General features: G+C 31.2%; 1 protein-coding gene across 1 annotated transcript in view; it reads left to right on the top strand.

Moving 5' to 3' along the window:
* The window catches only part of LOC132757114 (plexin-A1-like), a 32,656-nt gene that overhangs the window by 4,653 nt on the left and 5,355 nt on the right, over positions 1 to 22,648 (top strand). The window contains exons 4-25 of the mRNA XM_060748302.1: positions 1,110 to 1,241; positions 3,123 to 3,223; positions 3,500 to 3,620; positions 4,425 to 4,596; positions 4,795 to 4,888; positions 5,618 to 5,705; positions 7,129 to 7,281; positions 7,603 to 7,722; positions 8,302 to 8,398; positions 8,736 to 8,908; positions 9,222 to 9,373; positions 10,946 to 11,051; positions 12,904 to 13,064; positions 14,699 to 14,878; positions 15,720 to 15,816; positions 16,400 to 16,509; positions 17,850 to 17,991; positions 19,323 to 19,487; positions 19,695 to 19,956; positions 20,420 to 20,568; positions 20,967 to 21,073; positions 21,916 to 21,975. Coding sequence (XP_060604285.1) covers positions 1,110 to 1,241; positions 3,123 to 3,223; positions 3,500 to 3,620; positions 4,425 to 4,596; positions 4,795 to 4,888; positions 5,618 to 5,705; positions 7,129 to 7,281; positions 7,603 to 7,722; positions 8,302 to 8,398; positions 8,736 to 8,908; positions 9,222 to 9,373; positions 10,946 to 11,051; positions 12,904 to 13,064; positions 14,699 to 14,878; positions 15,720 to 15,816; positions 16,400 to 16,509; positions 17,850 to 17,991; positions 19,323 to 19,487; positions 19,695 to 19,956; positions 20,420 to 20,568; positions 20,967 to 21,073; positions 21,916 to 21,975 — 2,942 coding nt within the window. The remainder of the gene's footprint in view (positions 1 to 1,109; positions 1,242 to 3,122; positions 3,224 to 3,499; positions 3,621 to 4,424; positions 4,597 to 4,794; positions 4,889 to 5,617; positions 5,706 to 7,128; positions 7,282 to 7,602; positions 7,723 to 8,301; positions 8,399 to 8,735; positions 8,909 to 9,221; positions 9,374 to 10,945; positions 11,052 to 12,903; positions 13,065 to 14,698; positions 14,879 to 15,719; positions 15,817 to 16,399; positions 16,510 to 17,849; positions 17,992 to 19,322; positions 19,488 to 19,694; positions 19,957 to 20,419; positions 20,569 to 20,966; positions 21,074 to 21,915; positions 21,976 to 22,648) is intronic.

Raw genomic sequence — 22,648 nt, 5'->3', positions numbered from 1 at the left:
CATTCCTTCTTAAATTGTACTGATTAGGGGAAATAATCGCTGTAGGGAGTTTGCTTATCTCAGGGACATTTTGGAGTGACAATACTTACATTCTCCGCTCCAGTCTTTTCAAGACAGGTACTTTTCACAAAATATTGAATTGAATTCATACATGTAATTCATACATGTAATGTATTGTCTTTATATCGAGTTTTTATATATATATATATTTTATTACACAATATATACAATAAGACGTTTGTGTTTTGTTAAGTAAAATGCAATGCCTGAAAAAATGGATGAAGATCAGATCTGTTATGAATATAGTAGAAAATATATAGAATTTCAGTAAAAATATTATTACCGTTACATAAGCTTGAATAGATAAATAATATAAGTGAAAATCTGATTAAAATCAAATATTATCATGGCAAGGTCGTGCAGTTTCAAAAAGTTACCAAAAGACAATACTTTTGGTATTTTTTTAGCTTTTTTTAAATGAAAAGTCTAGTCAAACGATATAACTTTTAACGAAATATTTATGAAAACATTCATGCTATATTCACAATATTTTCCATATTGATTTTCATCTTAAAACAATGCAAACTATGTAACTGTCTAATAGTATTATAATCAGACTGATAAAAGCCATAATTATCTACATACTTGAAGTGGTGAAAGAAATATTAAGTCACAGATAATTTATTTTTAGTGGTTACTATATCAGGTTAAATTTGTTAGCATTTTCAAAACCTGTATAAAAGTCAGTGAATTAATGTACTGGCAGTGTCAATATTTGGTACCATGTTTGATCTCAATAAACAACTGTTTACTTTCTCTTCAGATAAATACTACATCAGGAAAATAAATTATTGATATAAAACTATGTTTTTTTATGAATATGAACTGGATTTTGACAATTGTGACAAGCTTCATATTATAATGTGCATAAATTGATGTACTTGTCGTAAATGATGTTATCTGTTGTTGAATATTTTCTTGAAATATATTTTTGATGTTATATCGTCATTACTTCCTTTCATTTATATGCATGTTATTAGATTTCAGTATACATCTTTTTAAAAAATGCAAGTAAACTGTATGCGTTATTGTTTTTACATTTTACATAGGCTGTTGTCTTCCCCAGAAATTCCAGTAGTCATATACATCAACCTAGAACCAAAACCTTTAGGGATACGATAAAGAAGGACATGTTTACATCACACGATGAAAAACACATCTTTGTTCTGAGTGAGAGAAAGGTACATTCTAGTTTTCTCCTGCAGATTTCATTTTTCAATCAAACTTTGATAGTGTTATGGAAAACAAATAACTATAAAAATGCACAGGAAGTTGTTGCACATCCCGATTACAATTATAAGTAAATTGCTTTGCTATCCATTCAAAATGACTATAATATCCGTTACTTAACAAAAGGAAACAAATGAAGGAAACTTTATGTGAATCTAATTAGGATAATAACACTTGACACTGTATTTCCTTTGATATGGCGTAGAGCATCTCATGAAGCTTTAAGGCTTGTTTCAAAAAAATCTATCTGTTAAGTGTGTTTTTGTTTATATTCATGGTATAAGAATATACAATCCGCGTACAGTCGCTGATTCTTCTCTAATCAATGTCCTTCATGTATCCACTGACTCCTGTCCTCCACATACCAATTAAGTTATACTCTTACAATCGTCTTAAAATTATCTTAAAGTACAAATTTTGTTGAACGGAAACCTTAAGCTGTCATTTAACATATATATTTTTATAAACTAGTTTCTATGCGAGTCAGATGGTCACTCGGTTGTTGTGTTAGTATGAGGCCTGAATTGCACGGGAAACACACTTTGCATACTGACGTATCTGTATATATACATGTTTCATACATAAACGCCTTTAGACATTCAATTCATTTTGACTGATATGTAAGTGCTCATTAATGTTTTAAGTTTATATTGTAATAGTTCATAATGTATCTTGGTAATCATGATAAAATACAAAAGAAACATCATCACAACGGTAACCACAAACAACAATAACAAAAACAGCAACAACAAAAAAAATAAAAGCCAAAATATAACAGTAATTAATTATATTTGCACCATTGAAAGAAAAATGAAATTATTTAGGGTATGTTTTAATCTAATATCAAATATCTAAATATCTTGCTGGTGTGGGGTGTGTTGCTTCAACTCGCATTTTCATGTGACAGAGATGAGGTTCACCATTTCAAAAACACTGCAGACTTACTCTTAAACTGCGTCACTGTATAGGTCCTGTGACAAAGTATATCATCAATACTGTTGTCAAAGTGATATTATGGTGTTTTTCATATAAGGATGTATGACCATAAACACGTTGTTGAATAATCATAACTTGTCACCTGCAAGATCCTCAAAAGAATATCTATGATATATACACAAATAAAAGTGTTAAATAATGCTAAAAGATTCTTTAACCTATGCTAAAAATTTAAACATAGATATACAAAAAAGATAATAAAAGGTTACATGTCTGCATAATTATCAAATCTATTTTTGAATTCCAATAATGTATAAAACTATTTGATTTAAAAAAAAAATTGTTAATTCTTTATTGGCTTTACAGTCAGTTAAAAATATTCTATTGGAATTAAATTTAAGATAGATAAATACTAATATATTGTATATTGACCACAAAATAATTTTCCAAGATATGTAATCGTATTTATAAAGGGGGGGGGGGCATGTAAACACACTAAAACAGGTCGTTACATCAACATGGCATCAACATGGTATCAATAACAAAGACAGATGAATGGAATCCCTTAGAACGTCTCAATAACGAAAATAAGTGTTGCAGGTTCACTGAAGTTTATCCTGTCCATGGACAAAACTGAAAAGTGCATGCAAATACCCAATACTACTGTTTTAGCAAAATTCAACATCTAAAAGTGAAATTGTTAAATCAAACAAATCAAGCAAACCAAGCCTACACATTTTTTTAGCTTAAGTGTTTTAATTCTATTTTTATAGCGTTTCTTTCTGTTTTCTTTGAAGACTTAACATGGTCTTGATAGTGATCTAGTAGAATGCCGCCTTCCTTGTTGGTCCTGTTTTTCATATTTTATAATATAACCAATATTATCAACAATTCAGGTTTTCAAAATTCCTGTGGAGTCATGTTCTGAGTTTCGTACCTGCGATGGGTGTTTAGGTAGTAATGACCCATACTGTGGCTGGTGTTTCTTAGAAGAAAGGTAAATATTATGTGTGTGATTCATTCTAATATTCAAAATTACTATTTATTATTAAGCTTATATAATTCTGTAAAAATATTTGTTCCCCACATTTAAAGAAATGCAGGCACTTGTTTTATTCTCTGAATTTTCAAGTAACACTATGAAGGAAAAGAAAATAGCAATATTTAAAATAGTTTAAGATATAAAAACAATTTGAAACGATCCTTTTCTGTAATTGGAATAAAATAATGAAAAAAAATGTCATATGTTATATTCATTTGCATATATATCTAGATGCAGTACGAGTGATGCTTGCCCAGTAAACAGGGAGTGGATATCAGCTTCAAGTGGTGATATATGTCCACATGTAAAAGATATTTCTCCTGCAGTAATGTCCATTGAGGAAATAGTAACGGTATGGCTAATCTAATAACAATGTTTCATATCTTTTCAAAAATATTGCTTCTTTCGGTATTTGATATTTCAGTCCTTTGGAATCAATAGTTCTGCTACCTTTTTTGCTTTAGTCAGTGTTAGGGGGCATGAGAGATATTGCACAATTCATTTTCTTTAACAAAATTATTCATATGAAAATGAGTTTCCATTTTTGTTATTTTTAATTTTTGAATGTCGATGCCTGTGTTATTTTTAGGGATATTCAGATTGTATATAGTTGGTATTTGTTTCTTTTTAAAACAATATTGAGATGAGATGTGACGAATTTTTAATGCGCGCATGAAACATATTGTTAGAAGATTATATCTTAGTGTCCAGCTTCATTTGTCATCCAATGAAAACGCAGTATTGTTTTTACAAAATATGTGTGTTGAATTTTCAAAGAAGAACAAAAGCTGATACTATAAAAACTCCGTTCATAGTCGCCTTTTATTTCTCAAAGTGCTTCATAAAAATAGTCATTTGCAAAAATGAAGTAATAAAGTGGATATCAATGAAGCCAATTAAAGCTTGCCACTAATTAAGTAAGTAGCTATTATACAGAAATAAGAAACATTCTCCCGAAACTATCGCCCCATCTGTAGCGTCGCCCCCTCTGTAGAACAGCACAGATGAACACTTACATATACTTAATAAATAAAACTAGTAATTGGTGTTAAATGTAAAACTGCCTATTTATAATATGCTTGATAACTAGCATTCATATTGATACGTTAAGCAACCATAAAATGAAATTAATAGATGTACTATAACTTTCTTGTAGCTTGACATAAAAGTTTCAAACGTATTACAAGGCGTGAATGTGTCATGTAAATTTCACAGTGATGAAATCGGACCCACCTTCTATACCACTGAAATAGCACGGGTTTTCAACGATGGGTTATCAGTGCTATGTTCGCCAACGGACATATTAGATATTACACACAGAATAAAAGGTAATTAATTTCATCATGTACTAGTATATTAATCAAATTAACATTTTTTAACCTTAGCTGATAATCGAAAAATTTAATTAATTGACATTTATTTAACATCAATTATTATAAACAAATATTTATAAAATCTAACAATCGTCATCGTATTTTGAGCTACTTTATTGTACATTGAATGGGTTTTGAACATTCTTTTTTCAGGTTCTCTTGAAATGAAAGTTTCCATATTGACGAATGGTACAGCAACAACCATAGAAGGAACTTTTATTATATATAGCTGTGAAACATTTGAAAGGTATAACAAATCAATTTGAAGAACTTGTTATTTTTTACGGCTACTTTTGAACATTCATTTGTAAGTTTATAATATTTGATATATAAACGATTTGCTTCTTATGAATATATACTTTTCTCATTATGGTGAGAAAATTTGTCGAAAACTTGTATAATTGTTATGAAATTTAATAGAATTACGATTCTTTCTATTTTATTTTCCTATCTTAATTATGTTTCAATGTTCAACTTATCATTTTACTGTCACTGCTCTTGTTCTTTGATCTCACTTTTGCTGAATATTGATATACCGTTACCGCCGCTATTAAATGTTATATGGAATTGTAACTAAGCCCTGTATCTCTCCTCAGTGCATTTCTAAATTCAAAGGGCAAAATATCTAAATACTGTTCAAATTATTATTCGTATTTTTGCCTGGTCCTTTAGAATCAGGGATTTAAGTGTTAAAGGCCTACTATTCATGTATTGGTAGGTGTTTCATTTTAAATTATCTCTCTTTTCATCTTTCGTTTCAATTGCTCACGATGGATACCCTCTCATTCATATGTCCAATATCTGTAACATTATTGCAATATTATGTTATGTATACATCATATGCCATGTTTTTATATCAATTTAATAGCCTTCAAGTGCTATTTTGATTTTTTACGATTTAAAAAATGTTAACTAAAGTATTATTATGTTAGATCGAAAGTCGTTTAATTATATTTGTTTTAATTCCGTGTTTCAGGTGTATTGACTGTTCATCAAGGAATTGGAAATGTAGATGGTGCCCTTACTCAAACCAATGTAAAGAGCGTCATATCAACTGTGCTGATGTAAATACATATATCTTATTCAATTAAATTATAAATTATATATTTCATGCAGTCGGCACTGCCATTTTAATATTACAAATGTATCATAAACCAAACAGAGTACACTACTGAAAATTAAAATCGATTATCTTTTTGGCCAATCAAATCAATTTCTTACAAACTCTGTTGATGTAAGAAAAAACTCTGAAGATTATGCCTACTTCACTAAAGGTCTTGAAAGAAACAATCATATTTCTCAAGTGAGGAGGTTAATTTATTTGTTTTACATTTATGTCATTTCTTCCATCAATCATTTTTCAAACAGCATAAAGGAACAAGGAAGCTTTTTTATATTTTAAGTTATATAAGTTGCTTGCGGTGACATACGGTAGAAAATATCCTGGAAGAAAAAAAATCTTGAATAAGATAAGCAACTCTGCTCATTTATTTTTATATCAACAAAGTTGTGTTCTCCCGATGCGTTGCGGTTCCTTTTTAGGATGTTATCATTACTTTTTTACTTCTCAGCAATAACTTACGTATAACCAATTCTATATTTATATATCAGTGAGTGTTTAAATTTTAATTCCAGTCGGAAAAAATATAATTTTTTTCTTGTTGAAACTATACTTAAATTGGCACCAGTGCACATTTTAACTTTGCATGAAATCTAATATAATCATAATACCGCTTCCGGGTCAATGTACACCTAGCTGAATGTTTATATATGATGAAAACCTGGCAGTTTATACAGGTTAACGTTAGAGGATAATTTCCTAAATCAGGATTTATTACTACTAAATTAGACGGGTTTTTGAAAATGATTGACATATTGAATAGTAACAAAAATAATTATTAATACTAGTAGATTGAAGAAGGATAACAGTTGAAAAAGAGACGTCACTAAGAAATGAAATATAGATTAAATACACATCTACTACGAGTTTTCTTCTTATATTTTCATTGTTTTAAAAATACCATATTCATTGTGATGGAAGATGGTTCACTTAATTGTGTTCGACATTTTCGTACAACAGGCATGCGATAACTTAGTAATATTCATTTTCTTTACATCTGTTTAAACAGAAACAAAATATCATTGATCTCTTTCCGTGATGTTTCTAGAAAAACGTCCCGTATCAATAGCTAGATAGGCTTAATATTAAGATAATCTTAACACTAATAATGTATTTTTAAATTCAGATTACAAAACATCTTAATACTGTTAACAATCTATTTTTATTCAAAATCACTTATACTAATGTTCTATACTCCTGTATACGTAGAACTATTAATAACTTTTGTTAAATATATAGTAAGCCAAACATAATATTTATCTAATTTGCATAGGGTTGGATATGACAAACCTCCGCAAGGAAGCTCAGAAGAAAGTAAAAAAAATTACCTTATTACATTAACAGTGTTACTAATTATATATTTGTAGATTAGCATCATTAATGCAGAAGATTGTCCACGCGCCATTAACTACACAGTTGTCACAAAGAGTGTGGATATCGTCCATGATTCGAATGGTTCCGTGTATTTCTCTAGAGACAGAAACTATACGATAAACATAACAGGATCCAACTTGCTAGAAGTATTTTTATAAGTGACTTTATTTATACTAGATTTCTTTGTTTAGGCTGTTCTGCACATATTATTTTTAGGAAAAAATCAAACACCATTACAGTAACAGTGATATCATATATAGCGGTATATGATGAATTGCCGTATTACTAAAAACAACTTGGTTAAAACAAATACTGCATACCAGTTATTTGTTGTAAAAGACACATGTTTTCACATGTTATTCTATTCTTTTATTTTGTTTTCAAAATGAGTTGTATAAGCGAAAAATTGACTTTTTAAGCAATTTTAGACAATCTATAATTATCGTTATGAATATCATTTATTTTAGCCAAAAACAACACCGGGCGCTCTGGAATATGGTTGCAAGATAGTTGTATCAGGAACACAAGAACTTTGGTTTAACAGGACTTACTTTAATCATGGAAGTCTTAAGTGTTATTTAGAAAAGGTTCGACAAGGTCATTTTTTTCTTTATTCCGACCACGTATGAAATTCTAATTTCGTTTCAATGACCACCCCCGTTGAATTTGTTCAATAGTTTGTTTGGGTTTACGTCACACCGACACAGTATAGATCATTTAGCGACGTTCCAGCTTTACTGGTGGAGAAAACCTCAGGTGCCCTTCCGTGCATTTTTTCAGGCACGAACGGGCACCTGAGTAGAACCACCGGCGTTTCGTAAGCTAGATGGATAGCCTTCTCGCATGAAAGAATCCAAAGTCCATGTCGGGATTCGAAACCCAAAGCGGTGAAGGGTAAGTAGTTTGAAGTCAACAAACTTAACCACTCAACCACGGATGGCCCTTTGTTCAATAGTTTTTGAGACATGCAATGTATAATGCATCAAGCTACCGAATACAAATAAACGAATCTTCGATAAGATGAAAAAAATAATTATGATACTATTTTTTCCGTTTTTCTCTTTTAAGTTAGATGTTCAATTTTAGAGAGAAAAAAGCGCATTACCTAAAATCGAACTATTTGATTCAATTAAATGATAATTATTGATATATTATATATGACCCAGGAGAGCTTGTCTAAAATAACGTTACAAGAAGGTAAACTTAATGCTACGGTCCAACTTATGTGGGGAGGATCTCCAGTCTACGGGGATACAATGCCAGGTAATAGATGATGCTTTATTTGGAAAATTGTACCTTCCTTTTGTTGCCGTACAACGTTTGGAATAACTTCCCGATTTTCTACATTCTTCACCTTCAACATGGTTTGAATTTAGATGAAAGTTGTATTTAAGTGCATTGCTCTTTCATTATTAAAGCAGGTATACTTTAAGGACAGTTGTTTTCTACCTGTTTGGATTGCTTAGTGTACTATTGATTGGATAACGATTACAAATCAATCATAAATGATAATAACATAAGAAATAAAACATAAGATATCTTACTTACTCAATATTTTAAACCGTTGAATGTGAATGATGCGTTAAATGATATATTTTAGTCACCATTTACGCATGTGAACGACTTCCGACACCGGCCAACAATTGTGGGCATTGCAAGAGTTTTGCATTGTATCAACCTCATTTTAATTGCCAATGGTGTGGCGTATCAGCGTGTGTGGACAACAGTCAAATGTGTAACACCACAGCTTGTGACGCTCCTGTCATTACTGAGGTAAGCAGAATCTTCGAGAAATTTACTTTTAGATTAAAGAACTAAGTACTTCCAATATGGACCGACATTTTTCTAGAAAGAAAGGGAATAATGAAAATAATAACACGAAAACAGAGAAACAAAAACAAGTGAATAATTTGATTTCTTAATCGGATTTTAATTGACAGGCATGTCTGATTTAAAATGTTTCTAATGTAGATGCAAGATTGTGATAGTTCTTGAAGCTCAGCACACATGCAATTATAAGACACCTGTTGTACTTGATTTATTGTAAACATGTTTGGAAATTATTATAATAACTTTATTTTAATAGGTGCATCCACTCAGTGCTCATATAAATGCAACGACATTGATACAAATAACAGGTGTAAACCTTGGGTCTTCCTATAATGATACTGTCGATTCCGTGACAGTTGCTGGAATTGCCTGTGATTCTATTGAAACTGGCTACAATCCCGGCAGAAAGTGAGATGAAGTTTTAATATGTTGACCTGTAAAGATGTTCATTACTTGTCTATGCCGCGAATTAATATTTTGCTCTGTCTATGGTTAAATCTTTGCAGTCTTACCTATTTCCTAATACTTCTGTCCCTTACATCATCGTGCATATCCAGTAACGCAGGAATGTGCAAATAATGTAAAAGTAACGCCGAATCTGTGCAATGGTATTGCCAAAACGAATAACTCAGTAAGTAAACGAACCAAAATATTTTATTCTAAATCAAATTCAAAGAAATCAATTAGCGCAGACGGCTGTTACGACATTATACTATAACCAGCATTAATAATGTTTTCAGAAATATGTTTACTTCTTTAGATCATTCGTGAGAAACACAAACTGATTACCGTTTTGAGTTATCGTCAAATAAATATGTTCATTTAACACATTTAAAACATTATTTGAGCCGTGCCATGACAAAACCAACATAATGGGTTTGCGACCTGCGCAGTCTGATCAGGATCCATGCTGTTCGCTTACCAACCCTTTTACAAGTAGAGTAACTGATAGCGAACAGCATGGATCCTGATCAGACTGCGCGGATGCCTGGATCCATGATTGGATCCATGCACTATTTTGGTTTTGTCGTGATGCGGCTCATTTATTCTTAGTCAGTATACCCAAGACATTTACTAACCTGCAAGTGTCGTATAACAATAGTAGGAAGCTGGTAAAATTAGATTGAGCTACTTTTAATGAGATAACCGCCGTTGCTTACGAATTTGGCGTTACCTCGTAAATATGGTCTCAATTATGTTTTATCTGCTTAATTCAATTACACGAGAACATTGGAAAATGTCTCAGGTACAATCATAAACAAATATGTATGTTATTGTATTTAATGATATCAACGAAACTAAAATTCGCCATCAATACGCTAGTCAGGTCGTCATTTTCATGAATAATCTTGAAAAATATTTTCATGAAGTATAATGTCTCAGCAACCGTATTCTTTCAATTTGGTGTATAACAATATTGGTCCATTCACTCGGTGCTCGTTTTAGCCACTAAATTACACAATTTTATGTTACATTTGCAAAATGTCTGCTTTATTTGCACATTCCTGCGTTACTGGATATACAAGGTGTTACATTGAAGTTGAGAATTTATAGGACAGTAAATTACGATTAGGACAAATAAAGAATCTTACATTAAAAAAGTATTTATTCATTTATTACCAAGTTTTTTTATAATTATTTAATTTCTGAATTGATTTGATTTATCCTTATGTGTGAACCAGTGTATTTTATTTCTTTGAGGGGACTAGCATATGAATACTCTATAAATGTGACAAATTAGAGTATATAGAATGATAATATTATGGCCAAGTACGGCCCTGAATTGTAAATTATCTCGCAAACTTATCTATTAAAAATTATTGAAGATAGTTCTCACTGAATTGATTCAACATCTTTATTTCATGTCTGATATTGTTTATACAAGATTTAAACAGTGATTCTGATTATAGTTTCATTAAAAACAATAATTTCATGAATTGATTAGTTTTGATTTAATCGGTTGATATTCAATAAATTTAGGATCGAGTGTAAACTTCCGCCAAGTAACACAGTGATGAACGGAAGTGTGATTGTGACAAGAAAAGATAACGCTAGAGGGGTGTACTCTTTACCGTTCCAATTTCGGGTATTATAATAATTACGTTCTTTTTTATTGAATATCAAACTTACAAACAACTTAATAACATTACATATACGCTTATATATTGTTTTGTTTGTTTGTTTAATTCTACGCCTTTTCCCAACAGTATTTCAGTCATATAGGCGGGTAGTTTCCTAACCATCGTTCCTGGAGAGATACACCAGTACTAGACTACCTTCCTCCGTGCTAAACTACCAAAGCATCTCCCGGGGTACACTTATATAACACATTATCATAATACACAGGATCGTTATTGCAGCCGCCGTTATCATCAGCAGCAAAATACGATTATTATGATGAGGATGATAATGATGATGATTATGATGACCATCTTCATTATTATTATCATTATATTTGCAGTTTTGATAAAAAATAATATGTCTTGTTCCAGACGACCTTTGACTGTTGAAACTTAATTTTTAAGATATACAATGCTCAAATTTGATATTAGAAAATACTGATTATTGGTTTACAGTGTCTTTGTAAATAAAAACTGAACATGTTTTGACTTAACATAAAGTAAGTACGTGTATGTTATGTTCAAAATTCTGCACATTGTCATTATAAATGGTAAAAAAAATGAATTCATAGTGTCTTAAAAAAAGACACTTTTTTTGGCACTGTTTTGAAGAAAATACCAACTTTACTTAACCTGTAATAGGGATCGCATCTTGCCATACATAATTTAATCATACTTTTATTCAAATCAGACATATTCAGTAAGAATTTCAATAAATATCTGTGATAAAAATATTTTACTCTAGTAGGAGCAGAGTAAATCTTTAAGTAATGTCGACACTGTCATTATAATATTGTAAATTTTCAGTTTTAATGGCATAAAACAAAGTTTACGTAAACATAATTTTAAACTTCTTTATGTTGTGTATATAATTTTATATCTAAAATGTTGTCTAGTTACAATGTTTAAGTACAGTTTCCTGGCCATCATGATTATCTGATCGAATGAGTCACGTTTTATTTGTTTCCACCTATACTTATAAACACACTTATATCAAACAGATGTACGGTCAATGAGATCATGAAGTTGACCTTTGGTGCACGTGGTCTATTTAGAATAAGCAGTATATAATGAAATTATTAACTAGTACTTCGTCTTGTTCAAGTAATTAAAAATGTAACAACACTTAAGTTAAATGTTATAAATGAATATAATTATATAATTTCCAAACATCCAAGAATATGTTAAATATGTACAGCAAATGTTTATACGCATTATAAGTAATCTTTAAAATATCCACATTCAACAAATAGCTAAGACTATATCGAAAATAAATTTCTACTTTCCCCTCTTTATTTACATGAAATGTTAATTCGGTAATATCTTTACAAATAATGCTTTTTGGAACTTACAATATTAATACATCTTCATTTGAGCATCATATTTATGATATAAAACCATACAAAATTGAGTTACAGAATCTTTAAAATTCCTAATTGCTGCTCTACGATGTAAAAAGTTAAATTGATTATAATTAGTTATTGAGTTATTGAGACAATGTTGTTTAAATGGTTAAGGTGCCTGTATTATAACTAATGGAATAAGGATTTAAGCTTTACTCTGGTCAAGGCCATGTTTCTTTCAATGACATAAGTACCGATTTGTATAGTATGGCAGCAGCTCTAGTACATTTAAAATATAAACTGCATATATTCTAATCATCAAAAACATATACTTATACACTTGGGTAATTGTTCTAATGAATTTTATGATACATAATGATATGTTTATATTACTTTTGGTTTGACACAAAGTCATCAATAGGTTGAATGCAATAATCTTAAAATGACTGTTTAAGGCTCATTGATATTATTACAGGTTCCTAAGGTTACCGCTATAAAGCCCTCCATTGGACCAATGTCAGGTGGCACGCTTGTTACGCTATATGGACACCTGCTGGACACTGGAAAAAAATTGAATGTTTCTATTGGTGGGAAAACATGCAGAGTCAACGATTTTAGAGATGGCACTATTAACATGTATTTATATTTAAGAAATAATATCGGTCTAAGCGGTGTGCTTCGGCTATTAAACACTGGTTTACAGTTTTGATGCGTTAAAATTGACCACGAAGGCTGTGGGCCGGAGTAGTTAACTTTTTCGAATCAAAACAACAGACATGTTTTCAATAGCAGATAAACAACGATATTATTTCAGTTCTAACATGACTTAATAAAGGAGATCAATAACGCTATTTTCCAACAGAGATAATTTCCAGTTACGATTTTGTGTTTGGCTTTTTTTATTCTGCATCCTACACTTAGGTTTTAAAAACACGAAATAATAAGAACAAATGTTTCATTTTAAGTTTCGAAGATATCTTAATTGTTCAAGTTTTGTTATTATCAATATTTCAACAATATTATTAACCTATCAGACTGGATTGTACTGTGTGACTAAATCGGCGCATTCGTTTCCATCCATGCCATCCTTTATGGATAAGTTGCATACTTCAGATGACGTTATTACGCTGTTTACGAATTGCCGAAAATGCTTCTAATAATAGTTTATAATATTGATAAAATTCAAAACCTATCGCGTTAATGTATGTGAGATGTTCTTTTAGCGTTATATAAAAAAGAAAACATGATAAGAACGGAAAATACCAATACAAATGCTTTATTAGTGTTGTCTTTGTTATTTGGGCGGGGAACACTTATAAGAAGAACAGCTGCATGTACATGTAGCTGGAGCCAGATAATATTAACAGTTCAACACTGGTTATTTTCTCATTTGTTTATAGTGACAAAATCATGTTAAAAGATTTAGAAGATCTCCTTTATTGTGTCTTGTTAGAGTTAGCATTACAAGATTTTCAGCATCATTTGAAGCCTTTTTGATATACCTATTTAAAGATGTACTATGCTCAAATTTGATATAAGAAAACATTGATTATTGCAACACAATCTCTGTGTAAATATAAAATGAATAAGTTTTGACTTCCCATGAAACAGGTATGTAATGTTTAAAATTCTAAACACTATAGGTGAGCACAATATGACTTTATATATATTGTGTTATTAAAAAAGTGGCATTTATTTAAGACAAGACCAACTTTGCTTGAACAATAATAGGTTACGCAACTTCCCATAGGTAGATTATTCATTCTTTTATTCATATAAGACATTTTCGGTAAGATTTTTATAAATTCCAATACATTTATTTCACTCAATGTTGAGCATAGCATTTTTTAAAATATTGAATATTGTGACAAAACATAAACAGATTTCAATTACTCATTCAGAACAAATTGGTTTCGATATGTTGGGTTCTTGAATGTTTGTGTACTTTCTATGTTTTTTTCCTTATTCATAGCAGATGATTGTTAATTGTCATCCTTAGTATTTGAATTAGTGTATTAGCCATATAATTTGAACTCCTTATCTTTACGATGAATAATATAATTGATATATAGTCTATCGACACATTAAACATATAAGTAGGTTCAAAATGGTATAGTTATCATTTTTCAATTAGAAACTTTTAAATGCTATCATAAATTCTTTCTTATTGAGGGTTCATGCTAATTTGTTATACGCATGTCTTATATGAATATTTTCAATTGCTATGGGAAGAAACGTCTTTTGTAATGTTATGACTATTTACAAAACAGAAATTCATCAACAAAGCGTGTATGCACGACAACTGCTGGAAACGTTAATGACCAAGATAAGGCTCTCGACGTAAATATACAATTTGACGGTGCGAATGCCATAATAAGCGAAGATGTTGCATATACATATGTTAAAGATCCCAACATAACATCTATTTCGCCGAAAGAAAGTTTTAAAAGGTAATTATTTCGAATGATTCCAAGGTATGAATTGAGTTTCTTAACAAATAAGCGCCAATATCAATATAAGGAAAGCATGGCATAAGTAAACAGTTTATTTGTACACTCTGAACATTAAAAGTAAACTTTCCTTGTAAATCTATTTCAGAAGTAATTTGTATAGAATTGCATTGAATTAACAATATACAAATGTAAATACCTCAATTAAGAGAAAGATATGTCTTTTACACAAACAAATTGTGTTGTTACAAGTAAAAAAACAACACTTTATTAGACAACAAACTTATAGTTTGAGAACATCACTAAATCAGATTAAACAAAAAAATAATAAAGAAAATATCTTACAAAAAATCACTTAAATGCGCACCTCAGCCCATTAGCGTGTATAGATTTTCTAATCATTATTTACTATTTATAACAAAGGGTTTCACATTTTAATAAAAAGTGTAAATGCATATTCTTCTGATCTTTTCCACGATTTCGCTATCATTTGAAATGCACTGAGATTTAAATCTGAGTTGTTTGTCAAATGATTTTTCATTATTTCTATGTAGTGTATCAAAACTTTATTTGAGCCGCGTCATGACAAAACCAGCATAGTGCGTTTGCGACCAGCATGGATCCAGACCAGCCTGCGCATACGCGCAGTCTGATCAGGATCCATGCTGTTCGCTTACCAACCCTTTTACAAGTAGAGAAACTGATAGCGAACAGCATGGATCCTGATCAGACTGCGCGGATGCGCAGGCTAGTCTGAATCCATGCTGGTCGCAAACGCACTATGTTGGTTTTGTCATGACGCGGCTTATTTATTTATTTATGCCATTTCTTTCTGATTAAGTGGCGGGCGAACACTTACGATTGAAGGAGATAACTTACACGCATTACAACGACCGAAGATCTATGCAGTAATTGGTAACAGGAGACTGAAGTCCGAGGTAATCTATCAAATTAACCCTTATTATGCTTACTTTAGTTTATCAAATGAACAGTATTACACGGCCGTGCATATATTTTGACGTGGTCATTTGCGTTATACAAACATAGAGCATAGACGCACTGAATGTTAGCGTTACACTGTAAGCGCGTCAATGAAAAACCGATTATTTTATCGTTAACACTTCTTAGAATGGATATGTGATAAAAAGCATTATAATGTTATTCAACTCGTCCAATAAATTCATTGTTGAATTTACACTCGATCAATATTCTTTATATAATGACATTATTTTGCTCGAATTTTAAACAGTCCGTTTGATTTTTGAGGATTATTTTCACAAAATACAAAAAAAAACTAGTTAAACTGATCGAATGTAATTATTCGGTTGTTAAAGGCACTGTTTAAGGTCATGCAAAATGTCATGCCACTTAGACCTTACGTAGCGTTATCACAGGTATATTCAAAACATTTGATTCCACCTTAATGGAAAATATCGAAGGATGACAGCCTATGTCGTGTCAATTACTTATAAATTATTTGCAAAATTTATAATGTATCACATCTAATTTTATGTAAAACAGGATTGCACCAGAGAAGATGATGGTGGCGTTATTTATTGTCCTAGTCCTAGATATACTGACAATAGAAATAAAAGGCGTAAAAGATCGGATAGCAGTTCACAAGAAGCAAGGTATATTTCTTGTGTTTTTTATTATTTTATATTCATCATAGAGTAAGCAGTTATGTGAACGTGAACTGGAATTTTCATATTGATTTAATTCATACAAAATATGTATTCCTATTTATTTGATAGCGACCAACAAGAGTGCAGTTTCATACAAAATATATCAAACTTACATTCCAATGGACAGCATAGTGCCGTCTAATGTGAACTTAGTTACATGATATATAATTAAGGTTATAGCTTATCGCTTTGAAATGAAAATTGATTACCATTCAAAATTGAGTGAAAGGGAAAATTTATTATTATAAAAATATGAAGTTATCAGAAGCACTATTAAATTGAACTTATTTAAGATTTTATCACTGTTTACATTTGGCTGTGTCTTAAAAACAACGCGACAACTAAGATTTAAAGTATGTCTGTTGTATGGAAAAAGGGTCATTCATGACATCCGTACTAGATCTTATAGCTAACACAAACATAACGAGTATATATATATATATAGAAATGAAATATCTAACTTTGAAAGAGACAAGAATTGAATCATTTATATTATTATATGGTTACAAAACTGTTCTCGTAACATGTCTTATTCTCTCATGTTGTCAAAATTTTCATTTGCTAAATATTTATATTCTGCAATGAATTTTAGTAAGTTGTATAATTGATAAATTTTTGAATCCATTACATTTAAGTTCAATTTTGTTTATAATTTGTCTTTTAATTGAACTGTTATACTTGGTGTTTTAGACCATAAAAACATGTATTTTACATTGTTCATTTGTTTATTCGGTTTACGGCGCACCAACACAAGTTTGGCCATATCGCATTGGACAGTAAAAATGGTTCTGTTTTACCTCGAATTCTACGAACTTTAATCAACACAAGGGGTTAAAACACCTCACCTGCTGGGATTAAGAGATGCATAGACTCAAGATATTCAAACTCATTTAATCGCCTCCTATGACCATGCAGATATAAATGGTGGCTGCAATTCTGATGCATCAGCCCCTCAGCCATAGGGTTTACATTGTTGAACATATGTGTTAATGATAATGTAAATTTAGTCGACCAGTGAGACTTCTAATTAAAAAAAACAACAACAAAAATAATTATGATACGTTAATTTCTATTTTATGTCATAAGAAACCGAATGGATTTTTGCTGTTTTTGCATTGCACGAGAGTTATTTAGAAAATAACATAGACTTTAAGTTTTGTATTGTTTTGCACTTTATTACACTGTATTCTATTCTATTCGAGTTTAGTGTGCCGTATCAAATTATATCGCATAGCATGTTATTGTTAATCATTTTTTCATATTTTATATTAATTCTTGTATTGAAGAATTGGATTTGAAATGGATGACGTTGCATCGGTAAAAGCAGAAAATCTACCAAGAAACATAGCTGTGCTTTTGTACTTCGAAGATCCTTCTATCAAAAACTTCACAGAAGATAAACAATACACTGAATATCTTTCTATAAAGGTATAAACATTGAGTTTATGTACACTACACGGTTTTCTTCGACTACTTTCATGCTCTTGACTTCTATTATACCGACTATTAGTACAGCTACGACGCCCACGACGACTACCAGTATTACACATAACGACTACTTCTTTGATGACAACTGACACGACGACTATGACAACGTAGTTTAATTACACCGAGGAATAAGGCCACGACTACAACAACAATTGGACCATAACAACACTTTTCACGATATCGAGTACGACAACTTCTATGGCCACGACTACTTAACATAATATTGGGTATATAGATACGACTACGACTACTACAAATAAACGACGACGCCTACAACTAGTAAAATGTCGACTACTTCGGCGATTATGACTAAGGCTACTTCGGTAACTACAGTGACATCTATAGAGATAACGACTGCTACGACAACAACATCGATCACAACACAAGTCATTTTCTGAACATTAATAATCTCCTTTCTTAATATGAAGATTGCTGGCAAAAGAGTTCTTTTGATATAATTGATCGAAAAAAGTTTTTCTTAAAGATAGTCAAGATAGGTGTGATTGTCTGGCCTTAAATATTATATCATTTCTAGTTGAATTTAAGACTGCACAATTCTTTCTTATCAATCGGACAAGATTTTTTACAGCAAAAGTTAACTAAACAAAATGAAATTGACAATATACTTACTTGAGAATCATTAAGGGCTAAATAGTCATTTTCTGATTTTTTTATTGGTTTATACAGAATATATTTTAGTTCGATTGTGTAGGAAGCTATAAGCTTATAGACACACTTTCGAATCCGTTCCTAGAACCAACCAGTACTGAGCAATGAGTGTAAAATTTCTTGCTCAAGGAAACAACGAATTGCCCCTGACTGGGTTTGAACCCATGCGGCCAGCGATTATTAGGTTACTAGTCCGCAGCGTTAACAACTTGGCCATGCCGCCACGGCATTTTTATTAACATCCCTTCTATATTTGAAAACTACATGTCTCACAGTTCATGATTATAACTGTCAATGTCAACAGTCAATGACTTATATATTTATACAAAATGTTTTTATTCGAATATTATGCACATGTCACGTCATCGCATGCAGTATAAGTTCAACAACTATCGTAAAAAGCTCACCCGTAACTTTTATACACAGAAAACTGTATACGTTGCAACATAGCAGTCATCAAGACCCTCTGCCACAAGTGTATACGTAGTTGTAGGCAAGTCCGACCAGGTTCTAAAATGTTGGCTTCTCAATATTGGTATATTGATATTGAAAATAACGAAAGAAATGCGAATTGAATGCTAAAATTTTTTTTATTAATATAGGGAGAACGTTTTGACGTTGCAGCAGTACAAAGTGACGTTGTCATAGAAATCGGCTGTGAGAGGTGTAACGTGACAAGTATGGCTCACGAGTATATAATTTGTAAGCCTCCAACGGAAGAACCGAAATGCAGTCATCGGGTTAAAAGCCATAAATTTATCGTCAACGTAAGTAGGCATCTTTCTGTGCAGTGCTATTATTTAAGTGTACTTGTGTAACTTGAACCTCACAGACAGGCTGTTGGTCACATTTAGATTCTTTAGAAAACAAATAGAAATAAGTCACACAGCTTCTCAACATGCTTTCTAATTCAAACATGTAGTTTATATACCGCATACATGAAACGCTAAAGCAAACAATACTTTGCTTTTAAGGTGAATATTGGATTTCTGTCAAGAAATGTTGGTAACATCACATACAATGATCCATCTGTTAAGCCGCTGGATGATCCCGGGCGGAAAACCGAATACATCATAGCAGGAAGCATAGTAGGGATTCTAATCTTTGGTCTGCTGATATCTTTTGGCATTGTCTTTGCAATGATGAGAAAACGTAAGCTCATGAAGAAAGAGAAAGCCGGTCTACTGTATAAAATGGATAAAATAGAAGCAAAGTTTAGAAATCAATGCAGAGAAGGTGGGTCTCTCTTTTTGAATACTAATGATAGTAACTTACTTAACTCTTAACCTGCAATAGGGTTTAGGTTTGAATGGTCAAGTTTAAGGAACTTTTATCAAAATACAATAAATTAGATAACACCGGTGCAAAGCCTGGTGAGATTTCAAAAAATGAGCAGGGTGACCTTGCTTTAGGGTCATCACTTTTGGTTCCAGGCCTCAATACTGGTCATTGCTTAATTGTAGTATTATGATATTGCGATTTGACAAATTCGTCATAGAAAATTCAAAACATAGCAGTTTAAAAAAATCGGATATAGATAGATTCAGATATAGATATAATTATTTCTAAGGTAAATTGAGCTATTGACTTTTATAGTTTCAATATTTGTTCAGGTGATGTGAAGAATATTTTCTAAACACAGAATCAACTTTTTGTCATATTTAATCATTTTCAAGCAAATGTGTATGTTTGTTTCCAGAATTCGCTGCACTTCAAACTGCCGTCTCTGATTTAACAAGCGATTTGAAAGGAGGGAATGTCTTGTTTCGAGAATATGAAGTGTATGCGAGTAAAACACTTCTTTCATCACAAAAGTCAGACATATTGATGAACCGAGAATCAGTGCCTGTAAGTTTTTTTTAATATAACATGAATACAGATTGATTTGTTTTTAATTTGGAGACAGGATATTGTTTATACAATTGATATCAAACACATACTTTGACTTCTTTGTTTACAGTTTTATTTGTGAATTAGACCCTACATCATTCATCTATGTAATTCATGCAACAGCAGACAATTAGCACTTTCATAATATTTTTTCAAGCTAACTTCGTCACAGTAAAATTATCAACGTTTTTGAAAAGATGTGAATCACAATTATGATAAGAAATTAACGTTCACCACAAAGCTTACAAGATTGACATTTGAACTTCGGATAAAAAGATATTTTCATATCTGACTTTTAAAATTGTGCAAATTTGCCTAAATAATTATCTTAATATTTTTCATTTTATATTGAGCAGAATCAGCAAGCTATGGATACGTTTAAAGGATTACTACGTAATAGGCAGTTTCTTCTGATGTTGATTAAAACATTCGAGAAAGAGCAATCTTTTACAATAAATGACAAGTAAGATATAATTATCATTTTAATAACACACTTTATTGCTGTAAAAGGATTTAGTTAAGTGGCTTAGTAACTGTGCCATTCAATTTAGAGATTGTTAGTTAAAGCATTTACTCCTAACCTACTGGATTTGCCCTGATTCGACGTTGGAATAATCCAATCAAAGCTTAAAGGATTTCAATATCAAACTGCCAAATAATAGCTACCAACTATGGTGGCTGATTTTCACTATGTTGTATGTCCGCTTCTTCGCCTCAAAATACGAAAATGCAAACACACGAAGGGATGACAACGGAGGGATGACAACGTTTGACTTTGTCATCTCTTTGTGTTTTCGCTTTTTCGGATTTTCAAAGCAGAAAAGCGATAATACGACAGAAGGAGTGCGAAGATACGACACATAAAATCTGTCGTAAAAAGCGAAAACACTAAGAGACGACAAAGTCCTTTGTCGTCTCTTCGTGTTTCTCGCATTTTGAGGCGAAAAAGCGAAAATACAACTTGAAAATACGACTTGGCGCAAATCAGCCACTTGAGCCAACACAATAGAGCATGGCTAGATTGCTAGGACATGCATATTGGCCTGGCACTATACTATTGGCACGGGTTTATCATGTTTTTGCTGACAGGTTAAATGTTAAACTTTTTACGACCAATTTTTCAATGTAACACCAGTAATGGGTAATGCAATGAAGTGGGCCAGAACTTTGTTATATCAAATTTGTATACATTTAATTACATATTACAAAGTTTAGCTAGTTCTTGATTAGTCATATCTATTATCATATATAAACAAAGATATATTTCACTGATGTATAAATCAATATATACTTCGAATATTACAGGTCAAATGTTGCAACAATACTGATGATCCTTAATCACGACAACATGGAATATGTGACTGGGTAAGTCACGATAGTTTGCAGAAATATTTTTTGTAAAGTTTTATCTAAAAACACATGTGTCATAAAACTGCTATGCTTTGAATATGTGACAGCGCAGGTTCAACGTTGATTATGGTCAATTGCACTTTTAGTTTAATGACTCTCTAAACTATTATACTACTAATTTTGTGTAATTATTCTTTTATTTAATTAGTCTGTGATTTTTGTCAGGATTAATTACGTTTTATATTTTTCCCATATATTCAATAATACTGTATAACAATCTAAATTTAGGGTAGATAATTATCGAGTTCCAATAATGCTTTAAATATTAATGTGATTTTGGTGCTTGGTGAATTACAAATTTACTGTTAAGTAAAATGTGAGTAGCTGTTTCAAATCTACTTAAATTATAGTTTGTTTCATTAATTAGAGTATGCTATTAAAATTACATGTAACAATTTGTTTTTGCATTAAAGAGATGATTGTTTTAAATGTCCTATAGTCCTATAAATATTATAGAAATGTAATCAATGATTACACAAATACTAGAGCGGTAATTTATAAAATTACAATTACATGTAATCGAAAGTGACTTTGATTACTGACAACGGTCGATTACTTTAAAAATGTTTTTGATTACAATCAATTACGATTACTGCTTACTAATTCACCATCCCTGAATATCATGCTA

The sequence above is a fragment of the Ruditapes philippinarum genome, unplaced genomic scaffold, assembly GCF_026571515.1.
Source record: "Ruditapes philippinarum isolate M1 unplaced genomic scaffold, ASM2657151v2 ctg207_1_1_1_1, whole genome shotgun sequence".
NCBI classification, from domain to species: Eukaryota; Metazoa; Mollusca; class Bivalvia; order Venerida; family Veneridae; genus Ruditapes; species Ruditapes philippinarum.
The sequence above is the reverse complement of the archived record's forward strand: the minus strand, read 5'-3'. Positions and strand labels throughout refer to the sequence as shown.